The sequence below is a fragment of the Bidens hawaiensis genome, unplaced genomic scaffold (assembly GCF_021521415.1).
Source record: "Bidens hawaiensis isolate Kalapana, Puna unplaced genomic scaffold, B.hawaiensis_p1.1 tig00025332_1, whole genome shotgun sequence".
NCBI classification, from domain to species: Eukaryota; Viridiplantae; Streptophyta; class Magnoliopsida; order Asterales; family Asteraceae; genus Bidens; species Bidens hawaiensis.
The window spans coordinates 175,950-189,725 of record NW_027494036.1 but is presented as its reverse complement, the minus strand read 5'-3'; the positions used below and the strand labels follow the sequence as shown (position 1 = coordinate 189,725).

The 13,776-nt window shown below is 33.3% G+C and overlaps 2 protein-coding genes and 1 pseudogene across 3 annotated transcripts; 1 reads left to right on the top strand and 2 right to left on the bottom strand.

Annotated features, from left to right (window-relative positions):
• Positions 1-1,103: 1,103 nt before the first annotated feature.
• LOC143571280 (caffeoylshikimate esterase-like) lies at positions 1,104-4,245 on the bottom strand (annotated as a pseudogene). The gene is made up of 7 exons (XR_013142070.1): positions 4,134-4,245; positions 4,002-4,034; positions 2,923-3,069; positions 2,168-2,298; positions 1,939-2,076; positions 1,750-1,848; positions 1,104-1,465 (listed from the first exon to the last, which is right to left on the bottom strand). The product of XR_013142070.1 is annotated as a caffeoylshikimate esterase-like (transcript).
• A 2,225-nt stretch (positions 4,246-6,470) lies between these two features.
• Positions 6,471-7,778, bottom strand: LOC143571279 (outer envelope pore protein 16-4, chloroplastic-like). The gene is made up of 6 exons (XM_077056745.1): positions 7,707-7,778; positions 7,572-7,623; positions 7,469-7,500; positions 7,051-7,084; positions 6,869-6,936; positions 6,471-6,773 (listed from the first exon to the last, which is right to left on the bottom strand). Exons 1-6 carry the CDS (start codon positions 7,776-7,778, stop codon positions 6,639-6,641), a joined length of 393 nt encoding a protein of 130 aa, XP_076912860.1. The 3' UTR covers positions 6,471-6,638.
• Positions 7,779-9,752: 1,974 nt separating this feature from the next.
• Positions 9,753-13,395, top strand: LOC143571282 (large ribosomal subunit protein eL22z-like). The gene is made up of 2 exons (XM_077056746.1): positions 9,753-10,011; positions 13,251-13,395. Exons 1-2 carry the CDS (start codon positions 9,776-9,778, stop codon positions 13,393-13,395), a joined length of 381 nt encoding a protein of 126 aa, XP_076912861.1. The 5' UTR covers positions 9,753-9,775.
• Positions 13,396-13,776: the final 381 nt, after the last annotated feature.

Below are 13,776 nucleotides of genomic sequence, written 5' to 3'. Positions count from 1 at the left end.
GGGTTGCGGGTTGGGAGGTTAAATTGTTCAACCCGAACACAAGTTGAAGTCGTCCTGACCCATATTTTGAATCGTATTCGGTTTAAAGTTAGAGCCGATCTTGAAGTCGTCATGATTCGGCTTGACTGGCGTGGATTGGCTCATTATAAACACCATGCAATCATTTGGAGAAATAAACTCGGTTCACTGGAGGTATTATGCCTTCGGTCTTACGTAGTAGCTTATTTAAGATAGGATGGGGATGAGGATAGTGATAGGGATGGGATGAGGATGAGGATAGGGATAAATCTGTACACTGATATTGGTAACTAGAATCTTAGTAACTTGGTGAAAACAATACTAAACATTTCAATGCCACCATTTTCTGAAATCTGATATCCCTAACAGTGCCGCCACATCTAGCTACCATCACTTACCACCGGCCACCATATCTAGTTGACATTGTGGCTGATTAGTGCATGTAGTTATACTTAGTACCACCCATCACTGTATTCTTCCAGCCGTGTTATGGTGGCAAGTTGACGAGCTGCAGGTTGTTAGGTTACATTGTTCAACCCAAACACAACCCATATTTTTATTTGTGTCAAAAACATCAAATTTTTATTTGGGTGTTTAGGGAATGGCGATAGGGGGGGATGCAGGTTTGGCGCCAACATTGTGTTGTGTGGAGTATGGTTTTTGGCTGAGGTGGATGGGAAGTGACGCCCCCTCCACCTCCACAACACTTAATCTGACCGATATATACAAACTGAACCAGCCTTTATATAGCTTTAAAATAATTTTGATATAAATTGTTGTCTTTTCCTTTCATTTTTTTTGTAAATTAACAATTTTGTCTTATATTTAATCTAAAACTTAACTGAATTTATTAACTAAAATGAACTTAAATCAACCAGACCCATAACCAACTATTAACTGAATTAACCGAAACTCCCTGTCATGTCACCGAAAAATCCAACATGTATAACATGATAAATCGTTGCTACTAGATTCTATTGTAAAGACATAATATTACATAATTATCCATTGAAAGTATGAAACTTCTAAACCACATGTCTATATATAATTATATATACATTATTCGACTTGCACAAGGAAAACACAATATGGCTGCAGTCTGTTACATGGCGGAATGCAGCCGCACAGATTTCCACCTGCACACCTGCTGTACCGATGGTGATGAGACTTTACCTTGACCGACCCTAGAAACATTATCCAATGTATTCTCACGTGTGGCAGTAGTTGTACGCATCTCACCACATCGCTTGTCAAGCCAAGAAATGATGTCGCCAAAAACAATATCAATGTTGTGATCTGTCTCACCAGTGGTCAAGCCATGCCACATACCCGAGTAGAGTTTTATGGTCTTGTCTTTACTGCTCGCTTGAGCGTATAAAGCTTTGCTTACTTCTGGATCCGTGACTGTATCGGCTTCACCATGCAACACAAAGAAGGGTATTGTCACCTGCCAATAAAGTCAAAGTTAACACTGTTTCGGACTTTTGGCTGAGAGTAGGCTTGTAAACGAATCAAGCGAATGCAAACACAGCATTGTTGCGTGCATTCATTTAACAAACGATCGAACGCAAACAATTAATGTAACGGAGTATTCTTGTTTACTCCTTGTTAGCATGTTCGTTTGTTAAGAAATTGATGGTGTTTGTGTTTGTTTTTCTTCGTTCATTAATAGTATAAACAAACGGTTTATGAACGAATCATCAAAGCAAGAGGGTAATTTTGTAAAATAACCTCGTTTAATGTGTCTTCAAGGCTCATGCTAGTTCTAAGCAATTCAAGAGCTGTTTTAAGCCTGGGCTTCTCTTGATAAATCAACTTGTTCCCGCGAATCTGTATACCGTGTTAGTTTACAGAATTAGCCTTGGTCAGATAGGAGTTTAAGAGGTAAGAGGAGGGGTAGTAATGGAATTTAACTAGTACCTCCTGTCTTTTAAGAGGGTCCTTAAAAGCAGCCTCAATGACATCTTTTGTAGGGACAATTTTCCAGGTGGGAATCAAGTCCTCTACTCTTGTTAATATTTTTACAACTAGTGGGTGAGGCTTCACTTTCTCTGATATCTATCAACAAAATATATTGAAAATTAGTACAAAATAATTATAAATTAATTAATATATAAAAATCAAATTAGCCCTTAGCTTATAGGGTTACCTTACACATGGGAGCCACAAGAATAGCACCATGCCAGAAATTTACATCTTTTTTATGCACAAGGAGGGCTACTGCACCACCCATTGACTCTCCATACAAGAATCTTTTTTTGTTCTTGTATTAATCTTTTCCTGATATACAAAATTATTCATAAAATGATATTATTTAAACAAGTGATTAGTGGTGATTTTTTCAAGTGATATTACTTATTGAAAAATGTTTGACAAATTAACGTTACGTGAGTGGTGGATACATATATAAGGTCATGAGTAATGGGTAATGCCTCGTAAGAGGCATTTTCCGCCATATTATCATCACCCGTTTTAGTAAAAAACATGCGTGATAGATAATGCTCATTCAATCATTATCATTTAAGACACGTATGGACTTTATTGTAAAAACGCTCATCCCCTTGTAAAGCCCCATGCCATAATAACTCGGGAGATGGTGTAGGGGTTTTATCCACCCATATAATGCCCCTAAATGCTCCATTATACATAATAATTATCATATTATATAACACAAAAGGATTTCTATCACTGAAAGTGTTGTGTTGATGTGAATTCGTTGACTGAAGTTGTAATAATTAGATAATTGTTTTGACTGTGGTACAAGTTACCATAAAAACTTGATAATAATAGGTTTGATTATCCAAAAAAATTGATTGTGACACTTCAATATACATTAAAATAAACATTATTTATAATGATCACTTTAAAACTTGTCGTAAAACATTTTTGATAAGTGATGCCTACCCGAAACAAGTTTAAAGTAGTTGCAACAATCATTAACGATGTCATCGAACTTTTTGATGTAACAACGTGCACCCATGGACCGCCCATGTCCTTCATAATCGATCCCAAACACAGCGTATCCATAGCTAGCTAGCTTGGTCGCGCATCCTACGATCGAATTTCCTTTTCTATATTAGAACGATTAATAACTAATTAACTATGAAAGTAAACACCGCAAATATACAATAACCATGTCAAATAAGATGATAGAGTTATACAATACTAATGTAGTATAAAACTACAAAAAAGGAATATCAGTATTATCCAAAAACCTTAAAATTTCTCTTTAAATATAAAGAATATATATTTACGCAATAAATTGTCCTCTAAAAAAAAGAAATAAAAAAAATGTGTTTTTGAGTGAGCATGTTGTACTTGTAGTCTTAGTGGGCATTTATATTAAATGCCCATGTTAAAATTGAGCATATTAATCTACAACCTAAATAACTATTAATTAATTATAACCTTTTCAAGTTAGGCAGACAAATGTCAAAATGTTTTTGACTAGATTAGATCTACATAAACATGACGGAACCAAAAAGAAGGTAAAGAGGGGCCATCAACCTTGCTATTATCAGAACTTGTTACCTAATGAGTTTTCGTTTTTAGAAATTGTGAGTTGAACCTTTTAAGTCCTTATTGTTAAAAACTTCAGGAAAAGGTGGTATATGGTAATTCAGAAAAATATGAGTTTTTTAAATATTTAAAAGTTAGAAAAGAGTTCAACAGGTCGTACGCAGTAACTCATTGACGCCGAGAAAGCATAGTTTTGTTTACAGTGGGATCGGTTTTATCATTTAAAAGGGGCTGCGGCGTAACTTGTTGTCCGCTTACATGCTTCTTTGTTGTAATTTTGAATCTTTTATTAAGAATTGAAATTTATAAAACATAAACTATATGTAAAAAAATTATAGACGGCCTATTTTGCCGAGAAGTTTCAATTCCGTCACTATCTAGTATCTAATATATTAGTCCTCAGGCATGATCAAACTACCAAAAGCGTAAACAAAACTCAGTTCAATACGAGAAGATGCATTTACCTTTCATGAAGTCACCACATTCCATACCATAACCTACAAAACAACAATTAACAATTGATAAATCTTACACCACTAAACCCTATAATCACAAACTTTTATGTGTGAATGATATATATATATATATATGTATACCATGGCAGAGGAAGACAAGAGCTTTTGGAGAAGAAAAAGGCAGCCATCTACAAGTAAAAAGCTGAACTCCTCTTGAATTCTTTATATACTCCTGAAAAGTTCACAAAAACCACCACTAATAATCCAAATTTTATAACAAAATCATAACACCCATGTAATAAAGATTCAATATTTGTGACAAATAAACAAAACCCATTTGCGAAAATTAATCAAACAACTACCTCTTGGTATTCAGCTTCCATTAATTAATGGTGGTTTTGAAGTGAATGTTATTATTGTGGATGAAATGATAAGAAGATGAAAGAAGACAGAAACGAGGAAAAGATGGATTATATTGGGTGATGGTTTCCAAAAATTATACGAGACCCATGCCCTGTGTGCCCATAACTTTCGGCATCATCATGATTGGTGACGTGGAGAATGTTTCCTCAAATTATTATTTCTTTGGATATTAGAATATGCATTGTTTTGTTGGATAGATAAGTATAACTCGTACGTTTGGAATATTGATTAAATAATCAATTCAATCTTCTTATATAATAGTAATAAATTAAGAAAGTTGGTCAGTTTTATTAATATTTATTATATTGTTAATTTGTTACGTTAATTTGATCGTAAGCTAATTCAAGTCCTGAATCGATATGAACACAACATGAAGAAGTTGAACGTTTATTGACCAACAAAAATATAACCTTATAAAATTTGATTAAAATTATTAACCTTGTTAGACTATAATATGTATTGCTAAATAATAGGATAAATATACCCAGCTTGCTATTATCCACCGTAGAGTTTTTTTCTCAAATGAGGTGGAAAGAAATTGTATTTACTTTGAAAATATTTATTATAATACGTTTTCTTAAAGCGTAATTTCTCACCCCTATTCTTATTGGTTAATAATAATTTTTCTTCAAAAGTTTTTTTTTTTAAAAAAACATAACATAAACCGAAAAAATGAATTAAAAAAAATAAGTTTTGTTATTTTTAAAATCATTTTTTCGTTAAGGCATCGAAAAAATGTAACTGTGTGATGATTAATACAAAATGATGGCATCGACTTCATGAGTTGTTGATATTATTGATATTATTAAAATACCTGTTTCTTGAAAATTCTCAAGTATCCCAGTATAGCTCGATTTCTTTCCTTGAAAATTGACTAAATAAAGAGGGTGGCAGTTATAACACATCATGAGATAAGGTCGCTTGAGTACGTACATAGCATATGCAAAAGGCATGATTTCATTATTATATGAAACCCAGTGTTATGCAGTTGGTCCGGATCATTCTAGACCATCTAGAAAGGGGGTTCATGTTTTTCGAACCGCGGAAAGGGGTCATGTGGGTAGCCAGAATGATAAAACGAACCGAGCTACTCAGATAGTCTCGCAAGCCTAGATATTCGATTACTAATGAGATGGTGTAACTTTTGTTTTATACAAAATTACGATAAAAAAAACTAAATAACTAATATTTACTACATGTATAAAATTGTAAATATAAATATGTATACACAAATTTGTATATGTATAAATACGGAGAGAAAGGCTCCCCCGCGATTTTTTTTTTTCATACGGAACATACAAACATACAAAGTGGTATAATATCAAATCAAGATAATGACGCATCCAATATACATAATTATGCAACCATATTCTGATAATCACACAAACTTTACCTAGTCTACAACACAACAAATCTTTTAAAAAAAATGTATTTTGTTTAGATATAACAACACTATACTAATATTAAAAGTAACAAAATGTACCTTTTATGGTATATTTGATAAATGAATATTGAAGATAAAAATTTGTAGAAATTGTTAAAAAGTAAACAATTGCAGGGTTTTTATTTTTATCATCCTATTTTTCTAACCAAATACATAATTATCAGTGTCTCTGTCTTAGCAATTGATTTGTACACATTAAAGATCCAATTACTTGGTATGCTTTGCTAAAAGGAAAACAGACTTTGTATCTGTTCCCTCTCTTTAGTATCACTTACCCAAAATTTAGACAAAGTGAAAATAAACTATGTGTGATTTAATATATAAATATTTTTATGCACAAATCTTTACCCTTACAAAGCCAAGAGCCGCGCCACAAGCTGCTTTTTCGTTCGTGCCGCTCGTCTTTTGTGCACCCAGCTCCTTTTTCAAGTTAGAAGCGACCATGCATGAGGTCTTCTTACACGCTTTTCAAAACCCAACCCAATATGTACTAAATAATGAAAATGCTAAGCACAAGCTTAAAGAATTATTAATGAGCTCGAGCTTTAGACATATAAAGCTTGAACCAAGCCGAGCTTGGCTCGTTTACACCTGCAAGACAAGTCCCAATGATCAAAAGGGTGTCAACTTCAGTCTTATCCTAAGTAAGAAGCAAAAATAAATTATATGGGAGCAATGGGATCCTATCATTCTCCAAATTGTTCCAAGACACAATTCAAAAGTTTCAAACTAGTTCATGTGATTCTTGATGCACTACACTAAGAGGTTTGAAGCCTGATTTAGATTGCTCTTGATTGGTCGGCAATGGCGCAAAATCCAGAAAGAAAAGCAGTCATCACTGCAACCTGCCTCCAGTTTCGGGTCCCGGCACCAATTGCTGCACCTGCAACCCCACCTGCAACTAGAGCATTCACCTGTTTCAAACCAAAGCCAAAACAAACAATATCAAATCTCAGCCACTTAGTATATTAATTGCAATCTAATAAGCATCATGTGGAATGTAGCTCACCCAATCATTTTTGTTGCGGTATCTTCGAATCCCACAACGCGTAAATGAGAAAATTCCAGCAAAGAGTCCTAATAAATGGATGTTTAAGCAAAAGATCAATTCTTTTTTGCAAGAAAAACAAGATTAAAAGTTCAGAAACAAGAAATGTGCACTGCAAATGAAAAGAAAAACAATGAGCTTACCACATTGAAATCCATATTTACCAACAGTCTTGGCCTGCAGATAAGATAAAAATATAGGAAACCATTAATCAAACTGGACCTACAAATTTGAGCACATATGATTTATTGATGCCATGTTTGGTTCTTGAATCATGTGAAATCGATCAAAAGGTTTGAGTAATACGGTTGCCACTTTCATTAATATCCCAAAGATGAATAAACTATTTGACATTTACATATGTTTGAAATCTTTGTTTCCAATAACAAAAACCTTTTCCTGTAACAATGGTGGTCAAATCACAAAACGGGTCAACGGCCCACTACCGAAAGAAGACACATTTGATTGATGTTTGATGTGGGATAAAGACTTGTGAATACAAAATTTACAGATTAAATTGAATCCGAATCAAGTGGTTATGATAAAAGAATAGAAACTTACAAGGAAAGAAGCTCGAGAAATGCCGGTAAGCCCTAAATCACATTCAAATTCAATTCAACCAATAAATATTATTTGTTAAATGACAGATAGAAGATTAAGTAACCTTTTTGGTTGGCGTCGTAGGAACCAGCACATGAGCCCCAGATTAATCCGCCCTGTCATTTATTTATTTATTTATTATTTAGGGGTTTTGATTAAGTGATCACTGGAATGAAAAGATGAATGTTTGGTTACTTACAGTTCCTACGCTAATGATGGACTCGACGGCGATGGAGGAGCAGGGAACGTCATGATACCACTCTCTCTCCATCTTCTTCTTCTTCTTCTTCTTCGGAGGTCTGTAAGACGGTACCTTTAGCACACCATCCCCATTTTGGCTTTATTCAACCCTTGTATTTTGCTTATTTGTATTCTCATTCTCCTTGATTAAATAATAAAATAAATATTTATAATCTATAAATACATAACTTATAATTCAGCATGTATATACCAACACCCACACCTCTAGGGATGAGAAAAAAAAGGAATTAACCGAACTCAAACCGAAAAACCGAACCGAAGCATTAACCAACTGTTAATTTTTTTATTTTTGAAAAACCGAATTTTCGGTTTCGGTTATGTTTTCCATTTTTAAAAAACCAAACCGAACCGATTGATCATGATGAAGATTACAAAGATGATGAAGAGTGAAGACTGAGACTAAACTTTAAAGATGAACAAGATAATGAATGAAGATTAGGACTAAACTTTTAGTGTTTTTTTAATCAATAATTTTGTTGAATTTTAAGCTCTACCGCTCTTGCAACTTTTTATTCGTATAATTTCACGTAACATGTGTCTATTTTTGGTTTTTGTATTTAATTTATTTGTGGTGTTCAAATACATTCTTACAAGCTTAAAGTCATCATCTTCATTTTTAAAATTTTTTGCAATGTCTACACCTAAGTGGAAAAAAAACCAACTATAACCGAACCGAAACCCAAAAAAAAACCGAAACCGAACGGTTTGTATATTAAAAAAACCAAGGACTTCGGTTTTGGTTTTTACTCAAAAACCGAACCGAACCGTGCTCAGCCCTACTTACACCGATGTAGGACTAACTCGCTTGATAGAGTCCTTGTCTCTTACCGGAGGTCATGGGTTCTAACTATGACATCATGATTACCTCTATTCGACAATTGACACATGCTCCATAATGGCCTGTAATCATGGTTGTTTAAATGTTTCTGTCGTTCATCTTTAAACTTGTTTGTTCCCATGGTTGCTCTCTCCTCGTGTCGATTAAGAGGAAGCAGGTGATTCCAACTCATTTGGTTGAATTTATTCACAATTTGAAAAGGATTTTAAAATGCTTTATTCTAAGGAATTAAGAACTCGAAAAAACTCATTTTGTTTTTGGTTTTTTAAAATTATTCGACCAATTTAATTACTATTAAAAGGAAATTTAGATATCAAATGCATTGATTTATAACTTTTGAAAAAACTCATTTTGTTTTTGGTTTTTTTAAATTATTCGACCAATTTAATTACTGTTAAAAGGAAATTTAGATATCAAATGCATTGATTTATAACTAATAATTATGACACATCACCTCAACAACTGACTTGAAACAAAAATGATTTTATAACATCACACCCTGTTTTTGTAATTAATTTGATGTTGTTACGCTATTTTCTTCACTTATTTATCTTTTTCTTCTAACATCTAATATTCATAAATTTAGAACTCTAGTCATCAATTAACAACCCGTATCAGTATCAGCCACCTTGTGTATAGAACAGCAATGGGCCAATATGACCTCTACATCATCAACTCTTGAGTAATTAGTATCCCAGTTATAAACTCGATCATGGGTTGGGCCAGCCCAACTATTGGTCTCCATGCACCGAAACTCTAAAAACTCATCTCTATAACCAGTTTCCAGTTTCAGCTCGCAGTTTTCAAACTCTAGGTACGCTAAATCATCCGTCATAATCTTCTTACGTTTTGTGCATTCTCTTGTATTCGATCAGATAAATATATCTTGTTTTAATAGTTACCATATGTCGAACAATCATCTTCAGCTGCAATAAGTGACATTTGGCTGAGCTTTTAAAAATTGCTTATGTGCTTTTTGGAAAACAAATAAGTCATTTGGAAAAAAGCTCCATTTTGAAGCTTTTGGAAATTGCTTATTTGCTGCAAATAAGCAATTTCCAAAAGCTTAACCAAACACGATCGTTTTTATCATGCAATTAGGTCAACTTTGTTTCCATGATTACCATACGTTGAATAATCATCTTCTTCAGTTGCAGAGAGTATCAAAGATGAGCCGAGGAGTAGGAGGCGTCGGAGCCAAGGGCGGGAAAAGGAAAACCGCAACGTTTGTTATCGATTGCGGAAAGCCTGTTGAGGACAAGATCATGGAAATCGCATCGCTCGAGAAGTTTCTTCAGGAGCGAATCAAAGTCGGTGGCAAAGCTGGTAAACTCGGGGATTCCGTTACAATCTCCCGCGAAAAGAATAAGATCGCCGTCACGTCGGATAGCAATTTCTCCAAAAGGTACTCAACTTGACTTAAAACTGAATGTTATTTCATCTCATTGCTTAAATATTTGATCAACTGTTTTAGTTTTAGAACCAGATTGAAGCTATTGTGTTAATGTAAAATACTTGGTTGTAATAAATAGGGATGAGCGGAAACCGAACCGTTAACCATAACCAAACAAAATCGAAGGTTATTGTTAAGTGAATCTGATTAACCGAGCATTCGGTAATGTGTTTTCGTTAATCGACTTTAACCGAAATCTAGCTAAACCTTGTATGTTCGTGTTTTTTCAAACCTTATACCTCTATTTCTTATTTATACGTCCATTGGGGACACTATATGGTGGGAACTAGCATATTTTAGCTTCAAAACTTCATAATTAAGCTTGGAACACCATGACTGAACCATTTTTAATTGGAACAAGGAAAAAAAATGCATTGGGCTATTAACCGAACATAACTGAAACTGGCCCGTATCCTGTGACATTCGTCAATTTCGGGTCTTGTTTGTATTCGTTTTTGTATTTGTTTATTATGTAAACCGACCCGATTTGTAAACCGAAGCTTATGTTATAATCAAAATAATGGATTTATGTTACAATATTGTTTCACACTTGTTGGGTCTTGAAAACATCCTATTTTTATTTTTATTTATTTATTTATTATTTATTAATTTTTTATTTTGTTGTTTTGTGTTTTTGTCTTGATTCATTTTGCATGAAAACTCTTGTGTCTCACACCCATATTTGACCACCAACATTACCCTATATATACACCACCTTTCCTCTTCATTTTCCCTTGCTACAACTCCAAAAAAAAAAAAAAAAAAACTCTCTCAAACATCAAAGATTCAAGGTTATCTTCTTAAGCGTTCTTGAAGGATTTTGGTCTTTCATCTTAATTAGTTTATGTAGCCTTATTAATACTTGTTTATGGTTGTGCAACATATACATAATATACACCCCTTGTTTACCTTTGGTAGTTACTTCTCCGATTCCGGTCGGTGAGGTTTCGGACCCCATAAGGCAAGGCTTCATGGAGGACTTCGTGTCCTTGATATATATACATCTATATAACTTGTTCATACATATTAATCTTGCTTATTTTAGTTTGTTGGTCATGTTTACAAGTTCCACGGTTATGGGTTTTTAAGAGTCTATGCTTCGGTTTAACCGTAAATAGCTCTAAACCGTAAACCGAACTTTGTTACTAGTTTTGTTTGTTTAAACATACTTAGTGTTAGATCTAAGTTTCTAAAATCATTTTTACAAATTCTATGGTTATGGGTTTGTAGAATCTTACCTCGGTCTTAACCCGAAACACGATCCGAACCGAAAACCGAACTTTTGTTTAAAGACTTTATTGTTAACTTTTGGTATTTTTTTTATTTGTACATTATTATATAAGTTATTTAGTGTTTGGACATGTGGAAACCATCTATGAACTTGTTGTGAGATGGAAACCGAACCAAACCGATTCTTGCTCGCTTAAGACACACAAGTGTGTTTTTTATTAGCCATCAAGACTTGTATATGTCTTTAAAAATAGTTACAAATTGATTTTTAAATATTTTCTTAAGTACTTGGAAATGTTGGATCCAACTTGATCTCATAACAAAGTTTGGACCGACAAAACCGAACACTCGCTTAACGTGCGTTGTGAGTTCTAAAACAATGGAACTACATACTTGGTTAAGTCTTATTAAATTTTATTGAGTTATCTCATAACATTCAATATTTTGAAAGTTGACTTTGGGTTTGACCAATTATCAAGACCCGAACCGACAACCCGAACACTCGATAAAAAAAACCCGTTTTAGTATCTTTATTCCAAAGAAATTTGCATTCTTGCATTTTACCCACCTTATTACTTAACATAGGTTGAGTAAATATTAAGGTTAGATACTTTAACCCGGTTTCGAGCAAACTTACATTTTTAAAGGGTTATTATTATAAATTCTTAAATAGTCACATTTTAAACCTTGAACTTTAATTATTTATATTTCTCAACATTTATTTTGTTTAAAGACCTTCAAGACAACCTTTCTAACTTCAAGACTTCTTTTCTTTTTAGGCATTGTGCGTTAAACTCGTCGTTCCGACAAATCTCCAAATTATCATCTTTCAAGTTTACTACTTGAAGGTGAGTACTTCATACCCCATTTTCCATCTTTTATTTTGGGGGTGACATTTCATACTTATTCAACAAAATGCTTTATATTTGAATCTTAAACCTTAAACGTAGTTGTATACTTTACCTAAATAATTGCTCGATTTGGTGTTCTATGCTTATATGCCTACGTGTTTATCGCTTTTGGTTGGTGGAACTATAAAATCCTAGACTATTTGGCATCCCCTTATAGCAAGGTGTCGTTAACGTAATGCAATTAACGATAACTATAAAATCCTAGACTATTTGGCATCCCCTTATAGCTAGGTGTCGCTAATGTGTTTAGCGATATCTATTTATCCAAATTACCACTTTTATTTATCGTTTCGTATGCAAGTTTTGTGGCTATCTTTATTATATACTAATATGATTAAACTTATGAATTGTTCACCGACCTTTGTGTTGACAAACTTTATTTTATGAAATGTTGCAGGTTTGCATCTTGGTTGATTTATGATTGTGAAGAAAATGACATCAAAGACCTTAGGATATTAGTAAAAATGAACAATATCAATTTGCCATATTTTGTGATATCTTATTCATGGTTATTTTATGGATAATTGTTATGTGACATTTTCGATTTTATGAAATGAAATGAGTTTATTAAATATTGTCACTTTAATTAGTGTCATGTGCTTATGGACAATCGTTACACCTCGGCATGTTCCGCCGCCTTTGGTCGGGGTGTGACATATCCGACCTATGGTTAAGCAATCATTAGCTTCGATGTGAGGTCGCATTGATGAGTAATACAAAACCAGAATCATTATAGGAACAAATGCATTATCTTCAAAGATGTTTATTATTTGCGTGCATTGGCTTAAAAAGCGTTTATGTGCAACCAAATAAGCTTTATTCACAATCAAGAACTGCAACCAAATAAGCTTTATTTACAATAAGAGCCTATTTATTCAAGGAAACTATTTATAGTTCATCCCTCACATTGTTTTTACACACAAACCTTTTATTGTTTTCTATGATCTAATTTTTTACACACATATATGCAAACATAATACCTGATTAGTTGTATCTCTTGAGATAGATTGCATTTAAATGCGGTTTTTAATTAATTTAATGTGCTTTCAGGTATCTTAAGTATCTAACAAAGAAGTACTTGAAGAAGCACAATGTGCAAGACTGGCTTCGTGTGATTGCTTCTAACAAAGACCGAAATGTCTATGAGCTGCGGTATTTCAACATGGCTGAAAATGAAGGTGAGGATGAAGATTAAGCCGACTTTTTGTTTAATGGTTTTGATCATGATTTTGGTTCTCACAAAATTCATTGAAAATTTCTAGAAGTTCTCTTCTAACTTTTTTTGATACATTAACGTGGTGCTTGGTTCATAATATTATTTAGAAAGATAAGACATGATTGCTTGGTTCACTATAACAACACTTCTAAGGGTTTTATGAGTACAATGTTCACAGGATGACAAGACCTAATTTATATATCTAGCAAGCAATTATTTTACTAATATGAACATTTGAGTTTTTGATAGTCAAGTAGGTTTTAGTTATTTCTAAAATTTACAATTATAATACTAGAATTTATATTTTATTAGTTGATTTTATTTTGGTTTCGAATGTGAATCTAAAATAATATGGATCTA

What these genes read in the sequence shown, in the direction of transcription:
- LOC143571279 (XM_077056745.1), bottom strand. Translation starts at nt 7,778, where the DNA reads ATGGAGAGAGAGTGGTATCATGACGTTCCCTGCTCCTCCATCGCCGTC. An exon ending in TAAATATGGATTTCAATGTG is followed by an intron (nt 6,937 to 7,050) that starts GTAAGCTCATTG and finishes TCCATTTATTAG; the next exon opens with GACTCTTTGCTGGAATTTTC. An exon ending in ACCGCAACAAAAATGATTGG is followed by an intron (nt 6,774 to 6,868) that starts GTGAGCTACATT and finishes GGTTTGAAACAG; the next exon opens with GTGAATGCTCTAGTTGCAGG.
- LOC143571282 (XM_077056746.1), top strand. Translation starts at nt 9,776, where the DNA reads ATGAGCCGAGGAGTAGGAGGCGTCGGAGCCAAGGGCGGGAAAAGGAAA. An exon ending in GATAGCAATTTCTCCAAAAG is followed by an intron (nt 10,012 to 13,250) that starts GTACTCAACTTG and finishes ATGTGCTTTCAG; the next exon opens with GTATCTTAAGTATCTAACAA.